The sequence below is a fragment of the Capra hircus genome, chromosome 9, assembly GCF_001704415.2.
Source record: "Capra hircus breed San Clemente chromosome 9, ASM170441v1, whole genome shotgun sequence".
Lineage (NCBI taxonomy): Eukaryota > Metazoa > Chordata > Mammalia > Artiodactyla > Bovidae > Capra > Capra hircus.
This window is the reverse complement of record NC_030816.1, coordinates 38,102,007-38,129,247: the sequence shown is the minus strand read 5'-3', so window position 1 is coordinate 38,129,247 and position 27,241 is coordinate 38,102,007. Positions and strand designations below refer to the sequence as shown.

General features: G+C 37.0%; 1 protein-coding gene across 2 annotated transcripts in view; it reads right to left on the bottom strand.

Annotated features, from left to right (window-relative positions):
* The window catches only part of FBXL4 (F-box and leucine rich repeat protein 4), a 72,884-nt gene that overhangs the window by 21,676 nt on the left and 23,967 nt on the right, over positions 1–27,241 (bottom strand). For both annotated transcript variants that reach the window (XM_018053135.1, XM_018053136.1), the window contains exons 4-6: positions 18,670–19,015; positions 10,762–11,006; positions 3,375–3,588 (exon numbers count right to left, since the gene is read on the bottom strand). In XM_018053135.1, the coding sequence (XP_017908624.1) occupies positions 3,375–3,588; positions 10,762–11,006; positions 18,670–19,015 (805 nt within the window). The remainder of the gene's footprint in view (positions 1–3,374; positions 3,589–10,761; positions 11,007–18,669; positions 19,016–27,241) is intronic.

Genomic DNA, 27,241 nt, shown 5'->3' with positions numbered 1-27,241 from the left:
CAGAAAGCAAAGGGAAACTAAAGAGCCTCTTGAGGGTGAAAGAGGAGAGTGAAAAAGCCGACTTAAAACTCGACATTCATAAAAGTAAAACTGTGGCATTCCAGTCCCATTACTTCATGGCTAACAGATGGGGAAAAAGTGGAACAGTGGCAGATTTTATTTTCTTGGACTCCAAAATCACTGCAGATGGTAACTGCAGCCATGAAACTGAAAGATGCTTACTGCCTGAAGAAAAGCTATAACAAACCTAGAAAGTGTATTAAAAAGCAGAGACACCACTTTGCCAACAAAGTCAAAGCTATGGTTTTCTCAGTAGTCATGTATGGATGTGAGAGTTACATTAAGAAGGCTGAGTGCCGAAGAATTGATGCTTCGAACTGTGGTATTGGAGAAGACTCTTGAGAGTCCCTTGTACAGCAAGGAGATCAAATCAGTAAATCCTAAAGGAAATCAACACTGAATATTCATGAAGGACTGATGCTGAAGGTGAAGCTCCAATACTTTGGCCACCTGATGCGAAGAGTTGACTCATTGGAATGAGAAAGATTGAGGGCAGGAGAAGGGGGCAACAGAGGATGAGACAATTGGATGGCATCACCGACTCAAAGGATGTGTTTGAGCAAACTCCAGAAGATAGTGCAAGACAGGGAAGCCTGGCATGTTGCAGTCCCTTGGGTTGCAAAGAATCAGACACAACTTAGCAACTGAATAACAAATATCCAAGCAAAAGATGTCAATGTCACAAATACTTTTTGCCAAGATGTCCAAGCTCCAAACATGATAAAATGGCGTGAAAAGGAAAAACACAGCTCAATTTCATTTAAGAAAGTAGATGTAAAAAGTATTGATAAATAAGTCTTAACTCTTAAAGAAAGTTTACTGTGAAACAGGTACTGCTGTAAACTCTTCATGTATATTAAATCATGTTAATTCGCACAACAACCATTTGAAAGGTATATTATCATTATATCCACTTATATAGAAGGAAACAAGGCATCAAGAAACTTCCTCAAGGTAATATAATCAGTAAGTGATATCCAAAGTAGAATCCAAATCCAGGCAATTTGGCTCAAAAATATTAGGAAAATAGGCTAGCTATGTATTAAGCTAAAACATGTAGGAATTATCCCAGGAATGTAAGGACTGTGCAGCATAAGTCATTATATTAACAAATAAAAGAAGAAAAAAGATCAGTGTGGTAACGGAGGCTTTAAAAATTTTTAATACAATACACATTTTTGATAAAATAGTCTTACTCATATGATATTTATCAGAAAGAACATCAAACAATAGAGAAAATTAGTAAGTTACATGAGGCGTTGTCTATTTAGTTCACTAATGAAGTCTCAGTGCCTACACTAGTACCTGGCACATATTTGTCATATAAATATTTTAAAAAGAAAAAATTCCCTCTATATTAGAAATAAGATTGGTATACCTATTGTGAATGTATTATTCTACATTATTTATGAAGTTCTACTTATCGTAGCAATACTTTAAACATTGGAACAGAAAGAAAAAGTATATTAATTTCCAGATTACACAATTCTATCATTAGAAAACTCAAAAGATATAAGTTATTAGAACAATTATAAGCATTCAGTAAGGGGAGCAGATACAAGATAAATATATAAAACTCAATTTTTCTTTATATTAAAAATAACCAATTAAAATGAAACAAAATAGTGTCTGAGACTATAAAAGACAAGGGATAAATTTAACCAGAAGGATATAAAATCTAAATGAAGAAAACTATAACCTGCTCTTGAATGTAAAACAAGACATTTATGAACAGATATGAAGTCTTATTAAAGAACAAAATGAAATATAATAAAGGCGCTCCCAACAAAATCTTTGCTGAAAGATATACCTGAAAGAGTAATAATACACAAGGATTTAAGTTTAAAAAAGAATAGAGAGAGGAGACCTTCCCTACCACACAGCAAAACATATACAGAATTGCCATAATAATTATTATTACTCTAACTACTGTTTTAGCAGATAATATTTATTGAGAGTTTATTATGTGTTTGGCACCCTCAAAGTACATTACATGTAAATGATTCTCAAAATACTTGGCCAAGGCAACATTCAAGGCAGGCAAGGTTCACTAGAGTGGAGAAGCAACTGGTATGTCATTTTTGAAAAGTAATTTGTCTTTTAAATATTTATTGAATATTTACTGAATGGCCAATCTTTACCAGGTACTATACTAGATATCAGGAACATGGCAATGAAAAATATAGATAAGGCTCCTACCATCAGGAAACATATGTCCTAGTATAAGGAGACAGATGATCATAAGAAAACCAACATGATAATTTCACAGTGATAAAACTGTTAGAAAGAAAATACACTAGGTGATATGAAATGACAGGAGCCAACCAGAAGGGGGTGAGGAGGCTACCTTTTATCAATGTCTAAGAAACCATCTCTGAAAAAAAAAATTTAAGTAGGTCACTGAGTTGAGAAGAGGGCAGCCATATAACAAGCTGGAAGGATATTTCAGACCGGCATAGGACAAAAACCATGAGCTGGGACTGGACTGGAATGTTCAAGGGACAGAAGGAAGGCCAACATGACTAGAGTAGAGGAAACAGATATACAGCAATAAGTGGATGTTTATTATAAGGGTCCAGGCACATATTCTGACCAGCAGTACTACTTACAGAACTCTATCCTATAGCAACAATAGCCAGAACACAGAAAACTGCAAAATAATGCTAACGCTACATGGTTTGTAAAAGAAAAACAGCTGGAAAAACTGAAATGTTGACCATTTCGGGAACAATTGAGTTGATCATGGTAAAACATAAACTACACAGTTATGAAAAGAGTCAAGTGGTAATATATATAATGATCTGGTAAGATGTCCTAGAGCTAAGTGGAAAAAAAGCAAGGAGATCAATAAATATTACATGACTCCATTGTTCTTTAATGAGACTTCTAAACTATGTATTAGGAATTTTAACTCTGAAGTTAGCTCCTGGATGAATTCCACTTTGCTTCCTCTCACTCCAAGCAAATGTCCTCCTCCACATTTTCCTCCCACCACTTTCACGAACTAATTCCCCGCCAGCATTTCAGCTCACCTCAGCTTATTGCTTGCTTCTTTACCTAGAAACATGAACAGCATTACAAAGATTTTAAGAGCACAGAGGGTAACATTTTCCTAAATTGAAAAACAAAGAAACAAACAAAAAAAATACAACAGACTAATCATAAAATGACTGAATCAGCTCTAATTGTTTTAGGATAGTCAGGTGGTGTCATAAACTTAATTTATTTAAAAATCATAAATCATATTATTATGAGCAATTACAGGCAATTGATCATTCTGCTGGTCATTATATTACTAAAAGTGTAAATCTTACCTCTACTTTTGTTCGATAGAGAACAAGTCGTTTCAGGCCACACAACTTGGCGATGTGGCTGAAAGCCTGAGGTGGTAGTTTATCACAGGAGGAGAGATTTAAGTCCTGTAGATTTGGGCACATCTCAGAAATAATCTCCAAGCAAGTTTCATTAAGGAAGTGGCTGCAGGATAATTCAAGGCGCACTAATTCAGATCCACAGACCTTCAGAAACCTGTAAATACAATGCTCCATGTGAATTTCATAAAACTAAAACATATTTTTTGCAAGCACTTTGGAATTATATCGACTCTAAGCAGACACCTTCAGAAGAACAGATTTCTATCAGGGAAAATAAAAAAAACTTGTTTCACTTAAATTCTCATTTACTGCCTGCCGAAACAGGCATGGTTAGGCTACAATAAATCAACCTGAGAAGATTAAATGGATTCACATCACATAGAAAGTCAGCTACTGCTAAGTGGGAAATTAAGAAAGCAAGAGGGTGCTTTCTTAATTTCTCTTTCTTAATTTCTGCTTTCTTAATTTCTCTTTTCTTCTACTTACCTGTAATTCACACCTGAGCTGATAGAGCCAACAAACAAAATATAACAAAACTCTCAACTTCTGGAAGATATTTCTTTCTAAACAGTACCCATCTGGTACTGGATAATTTACTTTGAACATGGCACACAAACAGACAGCTCTAACTAAATGACCTCAAAACAGACCAGACTAGCCTCCTCTCAACTCAGAAAATTTCTGGGTTGGTTTAACCGTACTAGTGAGATATGTTTCTTGACTGCTATTATTAATACCTAGCTGCTGCTGCTGCTGCTGCTGCTGCTAAGTCGTGTCAGTTGTGTCCAACTCTGTGCAACCCCACAGACGGCAGCCCACCAGGCTCCACAGTCCAAGGGATTCTCCATGGACAGAGAACTGTGGTGGATTCCTCTATTCATATGGTTGCAGAGGCGGATGTGACTAAGGGCGCGCATACATGCGCACGCGCACACGCACACACACACAGCACTCCCTCAGCAGTAGAAGGCAGACTAGAAACATGTAACAGCACTCACCACACTGCTTGTGGTTTTGAACATTCTACAATGATGTGAAAGAAGTCTGCAAAGGCCAGAGCACACCACAAATATTAAAAGTGAAATCTTAGCCAACACACAAACAATAAAAATGTAACTGCTACATACTTATTTAAATATTGCAAATAAGTCAGTAGCCCACACAGCTTATTTACACCCAAACATCCAAGAACATCCGGTTATTCTTAATCCATTGCAGTCTATGTTCTGCTTTCCCTAAATTCATCCTTTCCTTTTAAATGCCAAGTTAAAGGGCCTTTCTTTCCAGCCCTTGTATTACTTGATTTATTGGGGCATTTCACACCATTTCACACACCCTCTCCTTCCTTCAAATTCTGGGGCACTCTTCAAGCTATCCCCGCACCTTGATTTCCTCCCACGTGTTTCACTACTGTTCTCTGCTACTGTACTGGCTAAATTGACAGTTTACATCAAGCACCTTCAGGGATTCACTCAACAAATATTAACTGAGCTCCTACTATGACCCTGTGTTACTCTAGACACTGAGAAGTTGGGACTTTGTGGGCAAAGTCCCTGCTCTCATGGAGCTTACTTACTTTTCAGTAGGAGAGGCAGACCATGAACAAATAAATGAGTAAAATTAATAGTATATTAGAGAGTGAAGAGTGCCAAGAAGGAAAAAAAAAGCAGAGAAGGACAACAGAAAGTGTGAAGAGTAGACAGGGAAGCCTCACTAAGAAGGTGAGTCAAGACCCAAAGGAAGCAAGAGGATGAGCAAAGCAAAGGAGTTCCCTAGAGAAGTGGCAAGCAGGCAGCAGCAAGGATGGCAGCTCAGAAGCAGGACACCTCAGACAACACCTCGAGCTGGGGACTGCAAGCAGGCACAAAGTGAGAGGCAGATGGGAGCAGATCAGAGTGGTAAGGGGCAGGTCATAGAGTGTGTATCCTCCAAAGACTCTGGCTTTTATTTTGAGGGAGATGGGCTTCTCAGACATCAGAGGGTTTTTGAGCAGAGGTGTGGCACCACTTGCTTGCGTTTTAACAGGATCGCTCTGGTTTCTGTGTGGAGAATAAACTGAAGGGGAACAGGGGTGAAAACTGGGAGATCATCAGGACACCATAACCATATTCAGGGACGAGGGGATGGTGCACTGGATGGAGGTGGTGGCACCGATTGTGGTGCTCAATATTCAGACTGGGGATCTATTTCAAAGGGAAGCAATGGGTACTCAATTAACAACGTATCTTCTACATACTGAACTGAATGAACTCAGCTTCTCTATTTCTCAACCAAAATTCATTTTTCTGTTAACCATAATTTCCTTATTTACTGATTTGTTTATATTGAGTCTATCCTTGGTATACTTAGTACTTAGCATGATGTCAGGTGCACAAAAACACTTGATGAATTTGCTGAATAACTCTTCCAGTTATGAAAATGCATTTGAGGAATTTAAATTTCCTCTGCTTTGGAGCAGACTAGGTTCTATGGACTCAGTTTTTTCCTTTAAGAGGGTCAAACTAGGAAATATAACAAAATGAACCTTTTTACATTATTTTGAACATACATTGTAGTTATGGCTAGTTCATCATCATTTATAAGCTAGCAATCTAGAAATGAATGTAGGGCACCAGAGATGTAGAGTATCCTATTCTGATTTGATACTTCTAAAATTATTTGCAGATATAAGATGCCTAGAGATTTTAATTTTAAGAGTTAATATAAATGAGTAAATGAGTATATTACCTCTTAAAATTAAAATCTTTAGGCATCTTATCTACGGAAGGTCTTCATTATTTGGCAAAGCACTTTGTTCTACAGTTCTTTTTAGTAGTAGACTTGGAATGCTTTGATACCCCTTTTCTCTTTTCTCTTATTAATGAACTTTTCCCTTCAAAACATAGCAAGCCAATCATTAGAAAGCTGTTAATAGACTAGAAAACTTCCCAAATTGATGTAATGAATGATAGAATTTGGAAGCACAATAATGACAATGGTCATGCTTATACTACCTTTATGACTCTCTCCCTTTTTCTATATTCCATATTTTTACTGAGTAGGTTATTTAGTCAATATCCCCATAGTTAACTCTTCCTAAACTTATGAGATCTACACCACCGGCTTTTTCATATTTCCACTACAAAAAGGCAGACATAGCAGAATCAATTATTAGCTGAATACAACTCATTTCCTTCCTTAATGTTCCTCATAAAGTTTTAACACATAATTACAGATCTTAGTCATCTGTTTATTCATCTCAATTGTAATACTGGTCACCTGAAAAGAGAACTATAGCTTGTTTATTTCCTGAATCCTGTTCATTCCATCTTATGAATTCTCATCAAGTATTTCTTGATATTGAGGGTATTAAGAGAAAACCTAAGTTCAGATAAACAATCCCAAACTAGGTCTCCTGCTATGAGAAAAGGAGTCTCTGGAGAGATAAATAAATTGCCTATCCTTATAAGGTGAATTAATTTGTCCAGAGAAATACAGGTACATAAGAAGTAATTTACTAAATGGTAATTTGTACCCTAAAATAATTAAAATTATGTGAATGAATGATTTACTCTGAGTTTATTCATCACAAAATAAAAGGCACCAATCCTTACAACCTGCCTGAAGTTTCAAGGTAAAGAGGAGAATTAGGTATAAATATCCATGGCTCTGAATCCTAATCTCATGTTTTGTAGCTGGCCCTCACTGAATTTTATAAAACAGTACATTTAAGATATTGTCAATTCCAAATAGCTGGAGCATTATTTACTATATCAGATCCAAAATAAAGTTATTAAAAACAAAACTTCTTGCTTAACTGTGTACGGCACCATCCAGCAATGGTAGGACATGAAACTGTCGTCAGTTGTCTTTAATCTCTAGGAGCTGACCATCTAGAAGACGCAACAGTGTAAAAGCATTGGCAGGCAGCTGAATAGACAAATATGCTGCTGCTGCTGCTACTAAGTCGCTGCAGTCGTGTCCAACTCTGCGATCCCATAGACGGCCTCCTCCTAGGCTCCTCTGTCCCTGAGATTCTCCAGGCAAGAACACTGGAGTGGATGGCCATTTCCTTCTCCAATGCATGAAAGTGAAAAGTGAAAGTGAAGTCGCTCAGTCACGTGTGACTCTTAGCGACCCCATGGACTGCAGCCTACCAGGCTCCTCCATCCATGGGATTTTCCAGGCAAGAGTACTGGAGTGGGGTGCCATTGCCTTCTCCGAAAGAAATATATGAAGGTGCAAAAAGCTCTCTATTGCATAAAACTGTAGTTTTGTGTCAAAACATCAAGTCCTTAAACCTAAGCATCCAACAGTGTTTTCTGAAGGGAACAAGTAGATGGGCTAGGGGTAGAAACCTCTACATAACTGAGGTGGAGCTCAAGCTGATTAGTTTGAGCAACTATCTGAAGAAAGACTATAGCAGAAAAAAATGGAATCTAAGGCTTTTTGAATATCAAAATGGTATAATTAAGCCTCAGAGCACAGACAAACAGGGTGGCAAAGGAATATCCAAGACTTTAGGGAGTGTATTCTAAGAGGAAAGTGTGATTATAATAGATGTGATCTTAATGAATAATGATATACATGAGCAGGACTTGAAGTTACCAATCACAAATCTGTAGATAGAATAGGATTTTAATAACTGATTAAAAGTTTTAAGTTCTCAGTATTCCACTTCCCGCTATTTTGAATAAAATAAATTCCTAACTTCTTTAAAGTGCAGTGAAACAGTTTCAGTTTGTGAGGATAAGGTTTTTAGGCAACAAAAATTACCTATATCAAACTTTTCCCAAAGACTTGCTCAAAAGGCAACTCATCATCATCAGTTTCTAGTTCAAAAATGTACTTTTTTTCCCTTTAAAGTATTATAAATAAGCCTTCTTCACAGTAATGAGCATAAATAGACCACACTTACTCATAGATTATTCATTAATAATCAAGCCATGAATATTTATTGTTTATTCTGGGAATGCTGCCTACAAGCCATAATGACTATCAATTCAGCAGTCAAGTCAAGGGGGCCAACAGTAATCAGTAGGCAAAGCTCCAGTATCTCCCATCCCCAAAAAGACACTCTCTCTGTTATTTCAACTTTTTCTTTTCTTAATGGGAACAATGACTATGCTCAAAGGAATGCTATCAAGATACATGGTTTTATAGGCTGAAATACTCCTGTGAAATACAGAAAACTTAAATTTATGTATGTACTTTTGTGATTATTCAAACAGCTCCACAGCAACTAAAGGGGCAAATTGAAAATGGAAGAGAAATTGCTGGTGAGAAAGTAGATTGGAGCTTTAACCTTATCCATTGCAAGTCTAAAATTCTTAAAATAGCATTGTGAAGTTTTCTTCTAACAACTTATGTTTCTGCTCATGCACCAGAAGAAGCTACAAAAAGAGAGTTTCTAAAAACTGATTTAATATTATCTTTATATTTTACTCATTATACTATGGGTATATACCACATTTTGCCTAGGAAGTTGGACTTGGTCATTCATTACCAATGTTTTCTTTAATGTCTTTACTCATTAGCTGCCTCCCTGCTATTTTATTTATAAAAATATAGGAATGATATGTTTAAATGTTTATCTTTATATCTGTATCATTTTTGTAGTAGGAACTATATCATCTACCTCTTCACGTGGTCCACAATACTCACCATAATGCTTTTTACACACCAACAGTGAATACAAACATATAATAAGTCCCAAATAGTGGGAAACATTGAAGAAAGAGCTATGAGGGGAATTAAAATACCCCAAAGTCCTTACAATGTAAAATAATGCTTACTGATACCAATGGTTCTATCTGCTCTCGGTTAGTCTTGGTTTATGATCCATAGTGTACTCTCTGAATACCCACAGTCATCATTAGCCTCAGTTCTTCTTGGTCCCATTAGCAGTGAGGACAATTTGCCAATGAAGGGTGTGTTTGGAGAAAGGGAAGCAGAAAGGACTAAGCTGTGTTCCAATGGAGAGCTGTCAAAAATTCAGCAATTTTCAAAATGTGGATTCTATCAAAATTCACCAAAATTACACTGCCAAAAAGAAACAACTCATTTTCTTACATATATATAATACCTACTATTTTATATATATATATATATATATCCCCTCTTAAGCAAATTTACATAATAAAAAGAATTTTGTATACATAGCATGTTACAGAATCTTTAGATTCTGACCCTCAAATCCCAGAACACTTTATCTAAGAACCCCTTCCTCTAGTTCTGTTTCTGGCAGAGAAGAAAGAAACCCAGTGCGTCCATTGTTTCAACATGTGCTGTAAGCCATTATTGCCTGTGTTTTTTTATTTTGATGCACAAACTATTAATATTAGCATTTTGAACACATTGGTGCTATTTCAAACATGATTTCATCTGAATCTAAGGGTATCAAATATTTATTTCTGGAACTGCATCTTTAATTTTATACTCTAAGTCAAGGGGAAACCAAGCTCAAAATACAAATTTCTAATTCATAACCCACTGTGTAGGAATGCATCCACTGGGGATGTGTGTAGGGAAAGCTGTAGTTCATTCTAACTTCTAAAAACATGATAGGCGATTATTCGTTAATCAAAAATAACAGGTAATTTCCCCAAAGTGTCTATTTCTTCATTATTTAACTTAATGAAATGGATTATACTGTAACTTACAATGAGAATAACCATCATCAAGGTTAAGAGAAAAACACCTGTTTGTATCACAAGAAAAAATGACTATGGCGTTGCTAAATGAATATGCACGCGTGCAGGCTTTCAAATGTTTAACAGGTGACATTTAATAGTAAGGAAACTAAATGCTTAAATAGAAAGGAGCAGAAACACCTGGGCAGGTCTGCAAGTGTGGTCGCCTATTTAACATGCAATTGCATTTTCAACATAATTAGTTTAAATGAGCTTCTAAATTTGGGTGATGTATTGCACATGTAATTAAGATTTAATTAAAAATGTTCTATAATAAATTGTTTTCCATTTCTGACAAATCACATTAGAGAGGTAGATTTTGATTTGGAAATAGTTCTTAAAATGTGTTAATCATCTGTGCTGAAAATATGAGAAAGAAAAAAAAAGGACCTCTGTTGAAAGTTACTTGGGATTTTGAAAAATTTGAGGTAAAGGACATAATTTCCCCTCCATCTTATGAAGCTGAGATGTAAGAGGATGGCGAAATGAACTCATCCACTTTTGTAACCAGAAGCATTCTGAACAAGATACACAAATGTATTTCTCTTGATTTCTATAAAGTACCTGGTATATAATTTTAAACTTTTATTATGTTAACTACTATATAGCAAGTACAGTCTGCTGGTGAAATAACCTCAACGAGGTTTGGCACTAACCTGCTAAATCCCGCAACAGAGATGAATCCCCTATTGCCGGTCCAAGATAAATTAAGCCACTGCACAAGAGTGCAGCGAGCCTGCAGAAATTCTAGAGAGGTGTCATTTAGTTTCGCCCAGTATGGTTGCAGATTGAGGTGGATGTACTGCAGAGGATCACAGCAATGTTGGTTCAGTAGTTTGCAAGTCTGTGCTAATCTACACAGGTCTGGTAGCGTAAGATGATTCAGAATCAGTTGAATGAGCTACATAAAACAGAGAAACCAAGTTCACCCAGACTGAAAAAACGGTATCACTTTATGAAGCATATGATATGATCTAATAAAGAACAACAGTATCATACATTTTGTAACAGTGTTTTCACATACTAAATAAATCAATATTCAACAGAATTATCCACATCAGTAGTACCCATACATACATAAGGCTATATATATTACATTTCAAGAGTGTTCAGTGTACACTCAATTCATGTTAGTTACTCTTTTTTTTTTTTAACAGTGCAAAAAGTATGTATTGGTAATCTATTGAATAATACAATTTGTCACAGACTTAACCTTTACTGAACATCGATTACACATCTATCACTGGTGAGAGAAGAGCTCCCCCTTTCAGGGTTTTCAGAGTTCAGTGGGATGTTGATAAGGACAATGACTGTTTTAATAACTTTGCTAGGAGCACAGGCTGCCACTAGAGCCTGACAAGACACAGGCTTAACCACAGTGAAAGGAGACTTGGACCACGAAGGCTCAACTCCAAAGAGTGGGAGGCAAAACTGGGGAGAGGAAAGACGAGAGCCTCACAGAGGAGACTGGATTTACGCAAAAAGCAATGAGGAGTCTCTAAGGGATTTGAGCTGCAGAGTGACAGAGTCAGATTTGTGTTTTAGAAGGATCACTGCAGGGGGTACTCCTGGAGGCAGGAAGGGAAACTGCAGAATTCCAGGAATCCGGAGCCTGCTTAAAGCCACTGGCAATGATGATGGGGTAGCTAACAGATACCAAAAGAGTATTAAGGAGGAGGAAACAAAAAGATATTTATCTCTAATTCTAATAGTTTCTTTGAACTGTTAGTAGTTCAAGATTTGTTTTTTCTTAATGGTGAACAGTTGAGGGCTTCTAAACTAATTTTCAAAGAATCATAGCTAAGGAGCCTATCCTGAACCAAGAAACACAAAGAAAAAAAATCGAATATTTGCTGAATGGTAAAAAAAGAAACCTCTAGATGAGAGAGAAGGATGACTTTTTCACAACGCAGTGCATTTATCTAGCTATACTTTTTGATTTGTGATTATGCCCTTTAACCTAAATGTTCTTCATCAATTTATTTAACTATATAAGCCCGGTATTATTTTCAGGTCAGAATAACTCTGTTTGAGGCCAAAGTATAACAAAGAGTGACAACAATATATTTAAAATAAGCTTAAAAAGTACATATAAAAATGCACATTGATTATACACATATTAAGTATAAGAAGGCTTGAGGTGTTTTTATTATTTATTTTTAACATGTGAACTTGACTTTTGAAAATAACACTAAGGGGTGTGGGTGTTTGTGTTAGAAAAACAGGGAAATACAGGGAAATTAAAAATTAGTCTAAACTCTCACCATCCAGATGACATGCAAACTGTCGATATGCAAAATATTAAACAAATAACAAGAGAAAATTCAGGTAAAATATTAGAAAACCCAAACACTGAAAGCAGGTAGAAAATGATAAGATTTTCCCTCTCTACCCTCAAATCTAATAATCCCTCAACCCCTTGGTAAACACTGCTAACAGTTTTTCTGCTCTTTTCCAGATAAATATGTATGAAATTCTACTCCTGGATTTGCACCAAAAGAATGATACTTTAAACACTGTTCTTCCCCTTGCTTTTCTCATTGAATGATGTAGATATTTCTACATTTGCACACACAAATCCACCCCATGCCACTTTGTAGATGTGACCCACTAATTCAACTAATTTCTCATTAATGTATTTCCTGGTTTGTTCCCTACTGTAAATAACACTGCAATATCATTGTGTGTATGTATGCATATCTTGGTAAATTTTGCAAATATATCATGGGATAAATTTCATGCATTTAAAAGTTTTGATACAAACACAAAATTACCCTTCAGAATGGTTGCATCAATTTATACAGTGTATAAAAGTACCCATTCACTCATAACCTATCCAGACTAGTATCAATACTTTTAATGTTGCCATCCTGAAAGGCAGGAAAAGGAAAAACAAAAACAAAAACAAAAACAGCACAAAAATAGCAGGGCACTGTCATGTTAGAGTTTTGTTTGTTTTGCTTTTAACTACAGAAATGTAACTCTTGCCAAGGGAGTTTCCAATGTTTCTTTCTTTCTTGTTGGTCTCTATTCTATTCCATTTATTTCTCCCATAGCAATAGCCCACTGGGTCAAATAAGTTCTGTTCTGTCTTTTTAAAAGTTTACATGTGGCATGAAAAGATGCTCAACATCACTCATTATCAGAGAAATGCAAATCAAAACCACAATGAGTACCATCTCACGCCAGTCAGAATGGCTGCCATCAAAAAGTCTACAAACAATAAATGCTGGAGAGGGTGTGGAGAAAAGGGAACCCTCTTACTCTATTGGTGGGAATGCAAACTAGTACAGTCACTATGGAGAACAGCGTGGGGAGTCCTTAAAAAACTGGAAATAGAACTGCCATATGACCCAGCAATCCCACTGCTGGGCATATACACTGAGAAAACCAGAACTGAAAGAGACACGTGTTCCCCAATGTTCACTGCGGCGCTGTTTATAATAGCCAGGACAGAGAAGCAACCAAGATGTCTATCAGCAGACGAATGGATAAGAAAGTTGTGGTACATATACACAATGGGAAATTACTCAGCTATAAAAAAGAACACATTTGAGTCGGTTCTAATGAGGTGGATGAAACTGGAGCCTATTATACAGAGTGAAGTAAGTCAGAAAGAAAAACACCAACACAGTATATTAACGCATACATACGGAATTTAGAAAGATGGTAACGATGACCCTATATGCAAGACAGCAAAAGAGACACAGATGTAAAGAACAGACTTTTGGATTCTGTGGGAGAGGGAGAGGTGGGATGATTTGCTGGAATAGCACTGAAGCATGTATATTACCATATGTGAAGCAGATGACCAGTCCAAGTTCACAGCATGAAACTGCACACTCAAAGCCAGCGCACTGGGACAACCAGAGGGGTGGGATGGGGAGGGAGGGGGAGGGGGGTTCGGGATGAAGGGACACATGTACACCTGTGGCTGATTCATCTCATATGTATGGCAAACACCACCACAGTACTGCAATTAGCCTCCAATTAAAATAAATATATTGAAAAAAAGTTTATGTGTGGGAATGTGCTGGATTATTTGGTTGCAAATGAAAATCTACCTTCATTGTTGACCCACAAATATCGGTACTACGGCTTCGTAATATGTTTTATTCTCTAGTGGGACTAGGGCTCCCTCCATCACTCTTCTTTTCCAAAATTTTCCTGAGTATTTTCATAGTCTTTAGGTGAACTTTTATATTAAAAAGTAAACAAATTATGTTTGCATTTTACCTGGAACTTCATTGAACACATAGATTTTATTAAAGAAAACTGATCTCTTTGTTGTGTCTTCCTACTCAAGAGCATGGCATAATGTATCATTTAACTATCTTTTTTGATCCTAGAGTTCTTAAATCTATTGATTTTTTTTTTATCTATTAATTTTGTAACCTGCCAACTTACTTATTGTTCCGAATAGTTTTTGGTCTATTCTCCTCAGTGTTCTAATACATAATCATATTGTCTGCAAATGACAATAATTTTACAGCCTTCTTTTCAAAAATCACGCCTCATTTCTTTCTCCCATCTTCCAGCACTGGATAGTATATCTGGAACAATGTTAAGTAAAATTGTTGTCTTGTTCCTGGCTCTAATTTGTATGTGAGCCAAAAATGTGAGGCACATATGTAATTTAAAATTTTTTTAGTAACTACAAGTTGTTAGAAGTCAAAAGACTCTAGTTAATAATATAGTACTGTATACTTGAAAGTTGCTTAGAGTAGATCTTAAGCATTCTCACCACAAACACTCACACAAAAGAGTTAAAAACGGGAGGTGATATATGTGTCTGTTATCTTGATCTTGGTAATCACTACACAGTGTATATCAAGCCATGTTGTACACTTTAAATACAAACAATTATATTTGTCATTATTCCTCAATGAAATTAAAAAATAAGATAAATTCAAAAATAGGTGATACTAATTTTAATGTATTTTATTTGATGAGAGGTATTAAAATGATTATTTCAACATGTGTTCAACATAAAAATTATTAGAGAAACTAAATCTTTTTTTGTCATATTAAGTCTTTGAAATCTTATGCGTATATTTTCAGCTTATTTCACTTCAGATTAGACATAACGTACTCAATAGTACATGCGGCTAGTGACAACCATACTGAACATTTCTAGTGTTTGATAATTAAATATGATGTTAGCTCTCGGTTACTAATACTCGGTAGCAGACAATTCATGGCTAGCTTAATAAGATATTTACTTTTAAACTGACATTGATAAAAATTTGGATTTCTATCCAGCTGCCATTTGTCAACCAATTTTGCACACCTACTGAGATGACCGTAGAATTTTTCTCCTTTGACTATGTTACCATATTATAGTACTGTACATTATCATATATATTATCTAATACCTAAATACCCTTAATTCCAGGAATACACCCTGAATGATTTTTTTTTATTTTTAAGTAATTCTATTCACTATATTTTGATGCAGAAGTAAAATCAGTCTGTAAGTTCATTTTTATGTGCTATAGTGTTATATCAGCTTCATTAAGAAGTTAAAAACTTTCCTTTTTCTTTATTCTAAGAAAGAGTTTAAATAACACAGAATGTGATCACTTCTTAAATGTTTGAAGGAACCTATGATCCATCCAGGCTTGGCAACAGTAGGACCTTAAATATTTGCTGTTTTAACTACAATATTAAAAGTCATTTCAGTAAAATTTTAAAGCGGTTAGTACAAAGAAGCATTAAAACTTAAATATATCCCTTTACCAGAGGATAAATAATTTATTTTTTTCCAGATGATTTGTAATTTAAATAACTCCCAGCAATTGCTGGCATCATTCCAAACAAAAGTCACCAATATTAAAAGATGTGTACTGTGTGAAAACATTTCCTGATCCTTAATATTCTCCAGGCAACAATACTGGAGTGAGTTGCCATTCCCTTCTCTAAGGGATCTTACCAACCCAGGGGTTAAACCTGGGACTCCCACATTGCAAGTAGATTCTTTACCATCTGAGACACCATGGAAGCCCCCTAATGTTATATTTTAAGCAAATATCAAAATTAAAAAAGAATAATGAAATTACTGAGACCATGACATTGGCATGTGAAAAAGCACTTTTGGATTTTGATTAAGTGAAAAATAACAGGCTTTAGGCCCACAATACCTGTTAATCATTACTCATCCGGTAGCTAGTGTCTGTCAACCATGTTTTTATATCCGGGTATCCTAGCCTACAGAGAAGGCAATGGCACACCACTCCAGTACTCTTGCCTGGAAAATCCCATGGACGGAGAAGCCTGATAGGCTGCAGTCCATGAGGTCGCTAAGGGTTGGACACGACTGAGTGACTTCACTTTCACTTTCCACTTTCATGCACTGGAGAAGGAAATGGCAACCCACTCCAATTCTTGCCTGAGAATCCCAGGGATGGAGGAGTCTGGTGGGCTGCCATCTATGGGGTCACACAGAGTTGGACACGACTGAAGCGACTTAGTAGCAGCAGCATCCTAGCCTAAGACTTTCTAGGTGACTCAGTGGTAAAGAATCCATCTGCCAATGCAGGAGACATGGGTTCAATCCTTGGGTCAGGAAGATCTCCTAGAGAAGGAAATGGCAACCCACTCCAGTATTCTTGTCTAGGAAATCCCACGTACAGAGGAGCCTGGCGGGCTACAGTCCATGGAGTCACAAAAGAGTCAGACATGACTTAGCGACTAAACAACAAAAACATCCTAGTCTAAAGTACCATTTGACACCATGCAATGTAGAAAAGGACTCTCAGAAAAGTTGATCTGCCCTCAAAATTCATTCCACTCATAATACAATTATTTTCAACAATGAAAAGATGATATCACTTGGCTTATTTATTTAAATGTGGAGGTTTTTTTCCCCCTTAAAATGACTTGAAGTACCTATAATTTGGGTAACTTTAAAAAACAGTTTCTCCTTTTACTCACTGTGAAATCACTTGGTGTTTTGGAGCATTAGCCCTCTATACATTGCACTGCTTTCATCATGGCTATTTAATGTCCTTCAAGACGACTGATTCTATCTCCCAGTTCTTCCACATGACTTTGTTGTATTGACTAAACCCCCTGCATGTACCAGAAGCTTTAACTCTCTACAGTCTCCTTCCCTACAGCATAAAAACATGCTGAAATCTCTCCCAACCTGTGTTACAACAGCAACCTTCCTACTCTGTTGCATCTTCTGCCACCCATCTTTTCTCCTTTTAAATGGTAAATTAGAGCAAATAATATCTATAAAAATGTCATACTCTCCCTCATTTTGATATGCCCTTCTCTGAATATGACATGAAGGACTGGAGTGTTAGTCAGGAGGCCAAGTATTATTCATTACTGGTGAACAGTCTTATCCACATTATAGCCCATAATTAGAGTATATTAACAGAAGTTTTTTTTCTGCTTATGCTCAGACACCAAATATTTTTGTCTCTGCTTCTTCCCCTCTCCTTGATGGCTTAACCAGATGTGGTAAAGTTTTTCCCATTTCTCACCTATGGTCATAGTTCCACTGAACTGATAATGGTAAAGGATTACCAAAGCTCTCCCAATGACCAAAAGCAGGGGCCACTGTCAGTGAGCTCTGCAGCAGTGTGGCTGACCACACCCATTTTACATTCTCTATACCTCTTTAGCTCCCTATCGCAGCTTTTAAGACACTCTCATCTTTGTCCCAAGTGCCTTTTCTGACTTGGCCACCTGTATTTGACTCTTGGATGTTAGTAATTCTAGAATTCTGTTCTTGACCCTTTATTTATACCCTCAGAGTATGAATATCCTCAGAGATTTCCTGGTCAGTTTCATCTACATGACAGCCCTCTCCATGGTAGTTTGAGTTTAGAAAATTTTCTTTAAAAGATCTGATTATATTATTAATATTTTAAACCACGCACAGCTCTTCTCAGCAGGGGCCAGAAATGCCTGGCCCCACCCCCATTCCAGGAGATGTGCTAATGGCATCGGATGTCTGGGAGCCAGGAGTGCTAATTATACCCTAGAAACAACCCTGTGGAAACACACCGAAAACAAGACTTTAGGTAAAGCCTCCCTGAACCTGCCTAGGCCAAAAATTATATCTGGTTAGAAGAACACAGAATAGAGTTAGTAGAGAAGAGTAAGTTACACTTGGAGAAACTGTGCACTATTAAACAGAATGAGGATTCCTCTCACAACCATATTAATACTATTTTCACAACAAATCATCTTTAAAATAACTGGTATCATGTTAAATACATATTGCCCATGCTTACACTGTGTAACTGTGAATTAAAGTAGAGTGTAATTTATTACTGCTTTGTGTATTTTGGTCATTATTAATCAGTGATAAAACAACATATATCTAAGAATTTGTCCAGAATCACTAGAGTCAATCCAAAACAAAAGGGGTGAAGTTACTGAATACAATTTTGTCTAGTTTTTCCAAAGTCAAAACACACAATACATCAGATTATGTATACTTCACTAATGCTCCAATTTTTCTGACATTCAGCAAAATAAACATTAATGTCTAAATATTTTTAAAATGATAGTATGTCCAATATTGCTACTGAATATCTTTGGCTTACCTCATAGGGTAGTCTATCAAAATATCCATTGCTTGGCCCTTCCCTGAGAGCAGTACTGCTAAACTTTTTGTTCAGATTGTCGATTTCACAATCATCCTTTTCTTCATAGTCATCATCTTCTAGATCATTCATGTCAATAAGTGAAGTCTTGAGAGAAAGCATGGGCTTGTCCTTCATACCATGTAATACAACTGCATCTAATTCAGTGTAGTAATCCAGAAGAGAACTATTTATTTCCAGGCGTATAAGATTTGTAGGAAAATTTATCTGCTTAATACAAGGTTTAAACTGGCGAGCTTGGGAAGCATTCACCTTTGTAGGTTTCTCTGACCAAAGAGTCTCCCATCTGCCAAAGAAAGAAATTCCTCTATAATACCATTCAGAATGACATTTCTGTTACTGTAAAGTTAGGGCCCCATGCCCAATATGTTCCAGTATGAAGCAAAGCCATTAAACAAGGCAGATAGATACAATCGAACCAATAATTATTACCAGGACATGAAAAAATTTTAAATCTAAATGCCATAGACCTTATACTTAAAACATTTTTACTACTTGAATTATTTTTACAACTCCTTAGAAAGTAATTTTAGGCAGATTTCACAGTTAGTTAAAAACTGGTATCAGTAGTCAGAGGTACATAAACAACATTCAGTTTTACAGAAAAAGTAAACTCCAAGTATTAAAGCACATGAAAGCAAGCACTCCTGGACTTCCCTGACAGCGCAGTGGATAATATTCTGCCTGCCAATGCAAGGGACATAGGTTCAGTCCCTGGTCTGGGAAGATCCCACATGCCATGAAGCAAATAAGCCCATGCGCTGCAACTACCTAGCCCCATGCCTAGAGCCTGTGATCCGCAGCAAGAGAAGGCACTGCCATAAGAAAGCCAAGCACTGCAACAAAGAGAAGCCCCCACCTGCCGCAACTAGAGAAAGCCTGGGGAGCAACGAAGACCCACTGCAGCCATAAATAAATTAATTAACTTTAAAAAAAAGAAAGCAAGCACTCCTGCGTGTGTGCCCTAAACCAACTGTGGAAACTAAACTGACCACCTTGCCTCGTAAAGTCTCCTTTCCCATGTCTGTTACTGGCATCATACAAATTCAAAGTTTTCATTATCCTTGATTTTCTTTTACCCAGTCATTGCTGCTGCTGCTGCTGCTGCTGCCGCTTCAGTCACGTCCAACTCTGTGCGATCCCACAAACGGCAGCCCACCAGGCTCCGCCGTCTCTGGGATTCTCCAGGCAAGAACACTGGAGTGGGTTGCCATTTCCTTCTCCAATGCATCAAAGTGAAAAGTGAAAGTGAAGTCGCTCAGTTGTGTCCGACTCTTCGGTGACCCCATGGACTGCAGCCTACCCGGCTCCTCCATCCATGGGATTTTCCAGGCAAGAGTACTGGAGTGGGGTGCCATTTACGCTTTATCAGAGTTTTCATGAAACTGTCTCATATATGCCCTTCTCCTAAATTTCCATTATTGTCATCTTTGAGTCATCTTTGTACCCTCCATACCTGGCAACCAGCTAACATGTTAACAGGTAAGTAACATTTTCTCCTATTTCTTCAAAATGAACTTCTACTATTCAGCCAGGTTAATCATTACTTTCCAGATAATAAATTTATTTTCACAGAAAGGTATTTGCTCATGTTGCCTCTCCACACAATGAAACGCCTAAATTACAACCATCAGCCCATCTTTTCTTCAAGGACTAACTCATATTCCATGTCTTTACATAGATATTCTTATAAAATTATTTTCCAAAATTATTAAAGATTCTTCATAACATAGCATCATTAAATATATATACTCTCACATATTTAGCATAAATAACCATTTTTCTAATACTTTTTTCTAATATATCAGAGAAAATTAAAAACACGGACAGAAATACTTCAACAAATACTTCTTTTGCTGTTTAAATTTACTTTAGCTGGCAGAATTTTTAAATAAAGATTTTATGTCAAGGTCTAAGTATACTTTTAAGTCTCCCAATAAATACTGCAAACTATTTTCAAAGGAGCTTATGCCAACAGCATATAAGAATAGCCACTGAAAGCATCCTCTATTTTTATGTATATATTTATTTATTTGGCTGTACCAGGTCTCAGTTACAGCATTCAGGATCTTTGGTTGTGGTATTCCCTGACCAGGGATTGAACCCAGGCCCTTCCTTGGGAGCCTGGAGTCTTAACCACTGGACCACCAGGGAGTTCCCAGTATTCTCTGTTTAAAAAAAAAAATAATCTCTAAATTCATAGTGACCCATATCCCTGTGACATAATTTATAATTCACTATTAATAATACTTAAAATGTTTTCATATATATGCTTATTGATCATATCAAAGTTTCTTCCTTCTAGTATATTGTCAGTTCATGTCCTTGCCCCAATGACTTATTGATACCTATGTAAAAATTGACTACAGAAAAGCATTTAGGAAACTGAAATATACAAAAGACTGTGAAACTCAGGGAAGAAATCTGAGCCAAGACTATAGAAGTCATCAACATACAAGCACCATAATGGTCTTTAGGCCAAGATAGGAGCAAGATAGGCATACAGCACCAATTTCAGGAGGAGGGAATTTTGGCAATTTCTACCTTTAGGAATAAAAGCATAAGGCAGAAACTCAGTGAGGATTCCAGTAAACATATCACTGACAATAACAGCAGGAACTTTTACAGTTAACAAAACCCTTACAATCACCCCATAGTTGTGAGATTTGCTACTTCTCTCCTGAACACTAGGAATAAAACCCATCAAACATATAAAGAGACTCTGAGTATTTGTATCTAGAGACAACCTGAAAGTAGGAATAGAGAGACTGGCCCCGCTGTATAACCAGCCTTGGGAGGCAGGGGAAGAGTTCAAGGAACACAGCAGGGTGTGGCAGATTTGAGGAGGAAACAGAGCAGGATGAGCATTCTCACTCTCTGTGACAAGGCAGAAGAGCAAATTTGAAATGCCAGCCTAGATTAAGCAGTGCTCCTAAAGTCTAAATGCAAAAATCTTGAGGGTTTCTAACAATGGTATTGATCTGAACACTCTACTGAAGATCCAGGCAGTTCAACAGAGCTAGCCGTACAGGAACAGAAGTATGAAACATTTGAAACCATGTTCGTAGGGAAACGCTTTCCTAACTTTGGACAGATTGTTTCCAAGAATCCTGGGGTACATGGCAGAAGGTATGAGAAAACTCAGACTTCGGTTTTGCTCATCCTTTTGTTGCTGCTGGAAAATGACATCAAGTGATGTTGGAGGTTTTTCTCATGTCCAAGAAGCAAGGACCACTCAGGACCCTGTGAAATAACTGCCTGCTCTGGTTCATAGCACATGTGGACAAAACCAGCCTATTTTATTGTTAAGCCTCAATGAGAAGTTTTTATGAAGCTTAACAGAAACACTGAAAATGTAATATAGAAATCACCTCTGCCAGGTCCTTTGCAATAAATAAAGACACAGACAAAACATGTTCTTTATGCAGAGCTGGACCTGTATTATAATGCAAATTACATTATAAAATTACAAGTATAAGCTTGAAAACAAGCATTGATTAGAGCAGAAATATTCTACTGAAATAATGTATTAATCTACTAAAGTCTCCCCCCCTCTCTCTCTACTTTGCAAAATGGACAAGGTTAAGATGATACTTTAAAACGACTTCCTTAACATTTCTAGCATGTTTAAACATGTAAGCGTTAATGCTATTTTAGTATCACTTTTGCTTCTGACTTTAGATAGTGTAAATATTGTATAGTTATACATAAATCATAAGTTTAAATATGATAGCATACTTAAAGTAGAATAATATCAAATCATCAGTTTTTAGAAATATTTTTAAATGTCTAAACATAAAAAAATTCAGGTATCATTAATTATATTTTATTTTGATTTTTCTTGATAACCCAAAAAGTAACTAAGAAAAGTGCTAAAAAGATGAAAAAGTATTTTATAGGTCTGTGGCCATTTAAATTAACATTAACTATGAGACCAATACAATTGATTTAGGGGTATCTGCACTAAAGTGAATTTTTGTTTAAAATTCTACCAGAACTAGACCATATTATTTTAAAGTTAGAAAAATATCTATCCAATAAGAGAATATATCAATATCTTTTTAAAATTATAGTATAGTTGATTTATAACATTAGTTTCAGGTGTACAACACAATGATTCAATATTTTCATAGGCTATAAAATGTTATTACAAAATAATGACTATTCTAAAATATTGGTTGTATTTCCTATGCCAAGATCTTTCTGTTTAGAAAACTAAAGCCTGAACTTTAAAAACTTGTGAGTGAAAGCAAGCAAGCAGACACAAATAAATGCACACGTGCATGCCTGCGCACACGTAATACACACACACATACACCCTCACACATAATTTTCCACGAGACAGCCCTGACTCTCTTAATCCTTTAGACCCAGAGCTGCACTGATGAGATTAAACTGCTCTAAGTCACGGCTTCTGTAGTCTGCACATTTATATGGTAACTTTATCTGCCCATACAGTGTATTTCTCTACTAGACAAATCTGACAAACAATTATTTTAAATCTACAGTCTCATGTACAGAATTTAGTGTGGAATCCCCATCAGACTGTGCTTCATCTGCACTTGAAGCACTTAATTCCGGAGTGGTATCAGCATTCTCTTCACCAGTCCACTTATTTTTCCTTCTCTTGATTGTACTGAATGCCTACTATGTGTCCAGTGCTTGGACACCAGACACTCTGTCTCTGTAACTGCTGACCTGCTGTTACCCACTGAGAAAGTCTCTCTAGGGCTCCCAGGAAGCAGCAGGTGGACAAGAGAGGAACAGAGATGTTTATCAACAGAAATTGGAGAAAGCAAGTTTTCTAACATATTCAGGTTGGAAGCCAGGCACATAGATGCAAATTACTTCCCTGTATCCAAAATTTTTCCTCGTTACTAAGTACATCTAGTAGTAGCACAAAGAAAGATCTCTTGCCAACACTGTTTCATTTTACCAGCTGAAAGTGAAAGGAGAGAATAAGAAAACAAGAATAAAAGTAAAGTATTCTAAGAGGTATACTTAACTCACCCTGTGTTTCTCAGCCCGCCACTATTGGGCACTAACAAACTGGCATCTGCTTTAAAAAAGAACCAGTAAAGGGTCTGATTATTTCGGACTTAAATGACAAAATCATGCTTCACAAAGTCAAGGGGACCAGATCATGACCAATTCGTGAAATCACTGCTTAAGCAACTTCCTTTGGCAGCAAATCCTGTAACAGCCATTTTCTTTCTCCCTGCTGTCTTAACTTCAAAACTATATAGTGAAAATGCTTTCAACACTCAAGAGTACCACTAAATTTTAACCCCAAATAGCTTTATTCCAATCAGTTTTTAAAATATGACCTCAATTTCTCTTCTCTTTTTCCTGTCTCTCTCTCTTCCAATGTGTAACCCTGCACTTGCCTTTTTTCTGTCTATCCTCAGGACCAGGACACTCTATACAATTTTCTTTTCCCTTGGTAGAACACTAGGCAAGAAGTCAAAAGACTCTGAGATCTTACAGGACTACTTGTAACTTTCCCACTTTACTCACTGAATATAAGAAATGTAATCAGACAAAATGGGGAAAGATTGCTTTTCAATTTTCTGGGACACATTCATTTCCCATTAACAAATTCTTGAACTACTCCAACACACTCTCTTACTTGCTAAGCCCTAAGGTGGAATTAAGGGCTTCCTAGGTGGCTCAGTGGTTAAGAAACTGCCTGCAGTGCAAGAGACTCAGATTTGATCCCTAGGTCGTGAAGATCCCCTGGAGAAGGAAATGGCAATCCGCTCCAGTAATCCTGCCAGGAAAATCCCATGGACAGAGGAGCCTGGTGGGCCCCAGTCCACAGGGTCACAAAGAGTCATAATCAGGCATGAGCGAGAGACTGAACACACACATACATGCACACATACACATGTAAAGCTGCCAAGTGCTCTTTATTTGAGATTCTGAGCATGCTAATTTCTCAGTATAAACTTGGGTTTCTTTTATGAAATGACAGTGATGAAAATTACATTGGTAGCAAAGTAAATAATCTGGCAACTCTGTACCAGTTCTCTTTTATTATCAATATATTATGTCTACCAGTGGACTAAAGCTGACTTTCTCTGCTTACGCTCAGCTTATTTCCTGGTAGTTCCATGCTCATACCCCAGATCTGCAGCCTTGCTCCTTAGGGCTCCCAATTGCAGCCTTCTATAGAGAACCACATGGGCTCCCAGAGCCTCTTCATCAGAGAGTGGCAGGTCTCTGGAAGACATCCATCCCCCTCCCATTCCCCCAGCTCACAGCCCAAGACAGACCAGCAGGGGTGTCCGAGTCCAGCTCCCTGGCAACTCAGCCCCAGGCTGACTGGGACTTCACAGGACACTGCATCCTTGCCTTCTTCCCTTCCTTACAGCACTTTCCCTGCTCCCTTCCTGGTTTCTCCAGGAGCACTTTTCTAACAAACCCTTGGTTGAGGAACAGTCTTCTCAGGTCTGCTTCTGGGAAACTGGATCCAAGAGCTCTATGAATTCCCAGAGCTTGTGACCCCTTGTGACAGCTTGTTCTCTCCACTCTGGGACTCGTCTCACTTCTTGGAAGACCAGGATTTCACCTCATGATTCCGCTTTTGCACATGCTGTTCTCACTTCACCTTTTCTATCCAAATTAAAGCCTTACTCAACCCTCAGTCCCAAGGAAGTCACTTCCTCTGGGAGGACTTCTCTGAGACTCACAGACTTTCCTCTGTCAGCACAGGCACCCAGCACTACCCCAGCCCTTTTCCAGGCTGGCCTGTAAAACCCAAAGAACAAGACTCACATCAGTCCAGCCCTCTGTTTTGTTCCCAGCAGTGAGTGGGCAGAGAAGGTGTTCAATCAATGTTTCCTGACTGTCTAAAGATTCACCAGAATGCTAACATTTACTAAATCTGGGCAGAAGAATAGGGTTTTTTTAATACAAATTGTGGGGTATTTTGTAACAAGTTTTTTAAACAATGAAACTGACTTCATAATCAGTAAAAATCTTAGGCCCTTTTTTATCCTGCAGTAATATATATTAGTTATATTCTTTTCCTCAAAAATGAATGGTGTTTTCTGTGGAATAAGGCTAAAAATCAGTTAAGCAAAGTAGACTTACATCTGTAAATATAAAGTTGTCATTTTCATCACAATCACACACTACAACTCTCAGCTAGGAACCCAAGAGCATGATTTATAGTCATCATCAGTTATGCAGAAATTAAGTGTTATATCTTATCCAGATACTGATTCATCTTTTCAAGGAAAAACTAGATAGCTTTGTAGGAAAGAGGCAGAGGATGACAGAATCCAACAAAACAGTTTTCTCATAAGCAAGCATCCTATTCAAAGAAATTCAAAGCATCCCCTTTCAGAAAAAAGAAAAAAGTCTGTATAATAAAGGATACTGGTTTTCTGTGTTTTAAAAAACTGATTCATTAATAACATTGTTGACAATGAATTATCAAACTTGTTCTTATAAGAATGAATAAAGATTATACCAGCAGTGTCCAGCTTGAGCTGAGCTGTATTTTGCATTTGCTTCCTGATAGCCTGGGAGGTGTTCCTTGGAGCTGAGGAGACAAGGACCTCTTCTCAACTCAAAGGGAGGAGTGTGTTAAACCACACCAGATTTGTGCCTACTCCTCCTCCATGGGCAGTTGAGCTCCTATAGTTTTACAGGTGCCCACAAACTGCTCTTGGCCTAGAATAAGCTTATAAGGGCAGAGATTTTTGTCTATTTTGTTCATTGTTCATTAACGTACCGCAACAGAGAACAATGCTTAGTACATGGTAGACACTCAAATATTCAATGAATGAATAAATGAAACAATATAAAGATTTAAAATTGGTAAGATCAACAGTAATAGAAAATGGACAAATATTAATAACATGATAGTTCAAGGAGAAGGAAATATAAATGGCTCTTAAACATGAGAAAACATTCAACCTCAGAGATGATAAAAGAATTTTAACTTAAAGTTAACATGAGATAACATTTTTCACCTACCAAATTAACAAAAATGCTGAAATTTCTTAAAACACTCTACAGGTGAGGCTTTGGTAAAACACACATGCACGTATACTGCTGGTGAGAATACAAATAGGTAGAGCCTCCTTGAAGGGAAGTCTGGCACATGTGAACACTACAAATACACAGACCCTTGGCCCAGCAAAATTTCTCGCAAGTTACCTACATGCATGCTTGTACACATGCAAAGTGACTCAAGAGCAAGGTTATTCATTGCATTAACACTAATAATAGCAAAGTATGGAAACGACTAAGAAGCCATCAATAGGGGAGTGGTTAATAAGTTGGCATATACATATACTGTCCATTATTTGCAACTGTAGAAAAGAATAAGGAAGCTCTCTTTGCATTTATATGAAAAGATCCAATATATACCACTAAATGAAACAAATAAGGTGTAGAACACTGTAAACAGTGTGCTTATTTTTGTGTATAAAGAAAAGTAAAATGAATATATTTGTATTTGTTTATATCTGCATAACAAAACTTTGGAACAATGCAAAGG